The sequence below is a fragment of the Ochlerotatus camptorhynchus genome, unplaced genomic scaffold (genome assembly GCF_037179485.1).
Source record: "Ochlerotatus camptorhynchus isolate MF236.1 unplaced genomic scaffold, CSIRO-AGI_Acam_v1.1 ptg000093l, whole genome shotgun sequence".
NCBI classification, from domain to species: Eukaryota; Metazoa; Arthropoda; class Insecta; order Diptera; family Culicidae; genus Ochlerotatus; species Ochlerotatus camptorhynchus.
The window spans coordinates 925531-928991 of record NW_027040583.1 but is presented as its reverse complement, the minus strand read 5'-3'; the positions used below and the strand labels follow the sequence as shown (position 1 = coordinate 928991).

The window sequence follows — 3461 nt, the reverse complement described above, 5'->3', positions numbered from 1 at the left end:
ATTGGAATTGATACATTGCTCAGCAATTTATTGAAAGATTTTAAACCTGTTGATACCAAATAAATATTTTTAAAGTATGAAGTCTCGAATGACATCAAAAGATTAAAAATTCGTCAATAAATGGCTGAGGTATGATTTTTCCAATATTGAAAGTTTGCCGTTACACATTTTACTGGCCGCATGGTGAAGCGGTTCTTATTGAGTTGTATAGTAACATATTTCACAGTGCATATAGGAGCTACATTGTAAATTTAACCCTTAATACAGTGCTTAGTGGTTTCCTGGGTACCCTAATACACAGCAAAAAAAAATGTAATATCGATCAATATAATTCAAGCAGATGTGTGAAATAATGACGTAATAGCAAAAAGCAGATACAATATTACATCAATGGATGTAATTTTGTTCGCAATATCGATGTACATCGTACAACGTTGTATTACACGACCGATGGATTGACCTGGTTGTAGCAGTTTGGATGTAATATTCAACAACTTTTTTTCTGTGTAAAAAGTACCATAAGCAAATGATAACCCAAATCATATAACTATTTTACAAATGGTTTGTATGATACCTGGAACACGACGTTAAGCAAAATTGGTAAAATATTCATAACAATTGTATTGTGGTACATTTAGGTGTTCTAATGTGCAAATTCATGATTCAGCCATGTTGGATTTTTGTATGGGACAGCGACCGAGTTTGTGTACAATTTGCTCTAAAACAGAACTCCCCCCCCCCCCCATCACGACCTCCTCGCCTATATAGTGACAAAGCTGTATCACTATTTATATACCCACCATGGTGGTACCTATCACTCAAAGATAAATTAAATCAAAAAAGCTTAAAAAAGTATGCAGTTTCCCGCTTCACCTTATTGAGTCCGAGCCATGATTACTTCGGCACTAGTCATGCATGATTAAATTCGAAATAATCTTTCCGGTATTAAATTTAATTCTTTTTCAATACTGATATATAAGCAAAAAAGATTAAAATTCAATAAAAAATTATTAAAATAGAATCAAAAATGATTAAAATTTATTCAAGAAAAGATAATCTACAATCTAATCAACCATGATTAAACTGGGATTAATATCAGATGCTTATTTTTTAGAAAGAGAGGATTAATGTTTAATCATTCGATATGATTAAACTGAGTTTAATGTCAAATTGATTAAATTTCAAGCAAAATGGGAATACTTCAATTTATCAGTGTATAGTTTCCCCCAAAAATGGTTGTTTTGTAGTCATTATTGGGTATTTTGCGGTTACCGTGTTTGAAAAAAAAATAGAAAGTGAGTAAACCAGAGTAAACGGAGTAAACCGAGTAAACTTGACATTTTTACGTCCGTGCAGCAACAAAACAAAACAAAAGCAGTGTTTCCGACAGTTTTGTGCGGACATTAAATTTGTCTGCAAATAATATTATCATTACTGTGTTACCAAGAATTATAGATAAAATCTAGAAAAAAATTGCCTAAATTAGTATGGCCGGAAACTTTTGGCACAGTTCTCATCATCAACAATGGATATTGGATAAGCAGGATCTCATACGCGAGAGGCAACACGATCTAAAAAACCTCACCGAGGAAGAGTATCAGAAAATCTTTATGTTCTTCGCAAATGTGATTCAATCTCTCGGCGAACAGCTCAAGCTACGCCAGCAAGTAATTGCCACTGCCACCGTGTATTTCAAACGTTTTTATGCCCGCAATTCTCTCAAATGCATCGATCCCCTATTGCTGGCACCGACGTGTATCTTGCTGGCGTCCAAAGTCGAAGAATTCGGAGTCATTTCCAACTCCCGGCTTATCACCACTTGCCAAACGGTGATCAAGAACAAATTCAGCTATGCATATCAGCAAGAATTCCCTTATCGAACAAATCACATCCTGGAATGTGAATTTTATTTACTGGAAAATCTCGACTGCTGCTTGATCGTGTATCAACCGTATCGTCCTCTGCTGCAGCTGATACAAGATATCGGTCAGGAAGATCAGCTTCTCACGCTTACGTGGCGTCTAATCAACGATTCCCTAAGAACGGATGTTAGCTTACTGTATCCACCGTACCAGGTACGGTTGCTCCTATGGCGTCTGAAAGAATCTATGTAACTAACTGTGTCCTCCTTTGTAGATAGCAATTGGTTGCCTGCAGATCGCCTGTGTCATCTTGCAAAAAGAACTCAAGGCATGGTTCGCTGAATTGAATGTGGACATGGAGAAGGTACAAGAAATTGCCAGGGCTATCTTGAACCTTTTCGAATTGTGGAAAAGTTATGATGAAAAGGAAATACAAGGCCTGCTGGAAAAGATGCCAAAGCCAAAACCGGCATCACAGCGGTGATTCAGTAAGTTCTCTGTCGATGTAGTTTTAGATACCTATCTTACTATTCTAGTGACGGCGTTTGGTTAAAGGGTAAACTAAATACAATTCATTTGATTTTATTGCTAATCTAAAACATAACTTTTGACATAGATGAACAAGAATTTTTACAAATAGAATAATGAAGATTTGACTTTTATGATTTGGTCGTACCTTATCTAAAAACATTACATAGATTGATCGATTTATTGTCCCTTGTATTCGATCTTTACTCAACACGTCGCTAATTTAGGTTTCGTCCACGGCTTTCGTTGCTCGAATGTATTGCTAAATGTTGAAGTATAAGCGGAATAACGTCGCAGTTGGATGAATAATAAACATTTTACACTCATTCAAAACTGGTATAATCACGATCAACTCTCTCTTATCTTGGTATTGAAGGAACCATCGATTTAGGAAGGATAACGAATTATGGAGGAAAAGGAAATTTGTGTGACAAAATTGATCTAGGTATGTAGTCTGGATCTCGTCGAGTTAAGAGAATATCAAGTAGGGAGAGTTGCCTGTACTTAGACGATTAATTCGTATTCTTCGAAACCTCCATTATAATTTAAATCGTGAACTGTCTATGTTAAACGCTGCTTAGGCCAAATTATATACATACAAGGTATCTCAAAATTGAGCGTACACCTGAATGGGCATTTTTTTTTTTTGAAAGACAGTAAATAGATTTTTGAAATCTTGGCTAGTGGTTGAACCACTATTTATTGATTTATCAGTATAGCTTTGGACTTTATTGGCAGAGTATGTAGAAAGTTTGAGTAATTTCAGTAATCGGTCGATTTTCAACTTTTTTAATAGTAGGCGGATTTTAGTAAAATTAGCAGCATTTTAAAGATCTTTAAGGCCCAAGCGCAATGACAGTGGAAGCGGAACGGCAGCGGCAGCGGAAAAGCCCGATCTGAGTAAGCCTACTTGTCGGATTGAAAACTAGTTAAATCAAATCGACTTCGGTTAGGCATCTTGATGCCATTTGTGACAACTGTCAAACTTTCCGTTTCCGTTCCGCTTCCGCCCACATTGCGCTTGGGCCTTTATTGTGAATACAGGTTAGCAATATGGTTGGCTCATTGTAT

The 3461-nt window shown here is 36.3% G+C and overlaps 1 protein-coding gene across 1 annotated transcript; it reads left to right on the top strand.

Annotated features, from left to right (window-relative positions):
- The first annotated feature begins 1386 nt into the window (after positions 1 to 1386).
- CycC (cyclin C) lies at positions 1387 to 2346 on the top strand. Its single transcript, XM_065218743.1, has 2 exons — positions 1387 to 2075; positions 2137 to 2346. The coding sequence occupies exons 1-2, from the start codon at positions 1488 to 1490 to the stop codon at positions 2344 to 2346; spliced, it is 798 nt and encodes a 265-aa protein (XP_065074815.1). The 5' UTR covers positions 1387 to 1487.
- The last annotated feature ends 1115 nt before the right edge of the window (positions 2347 to 3461 follow it).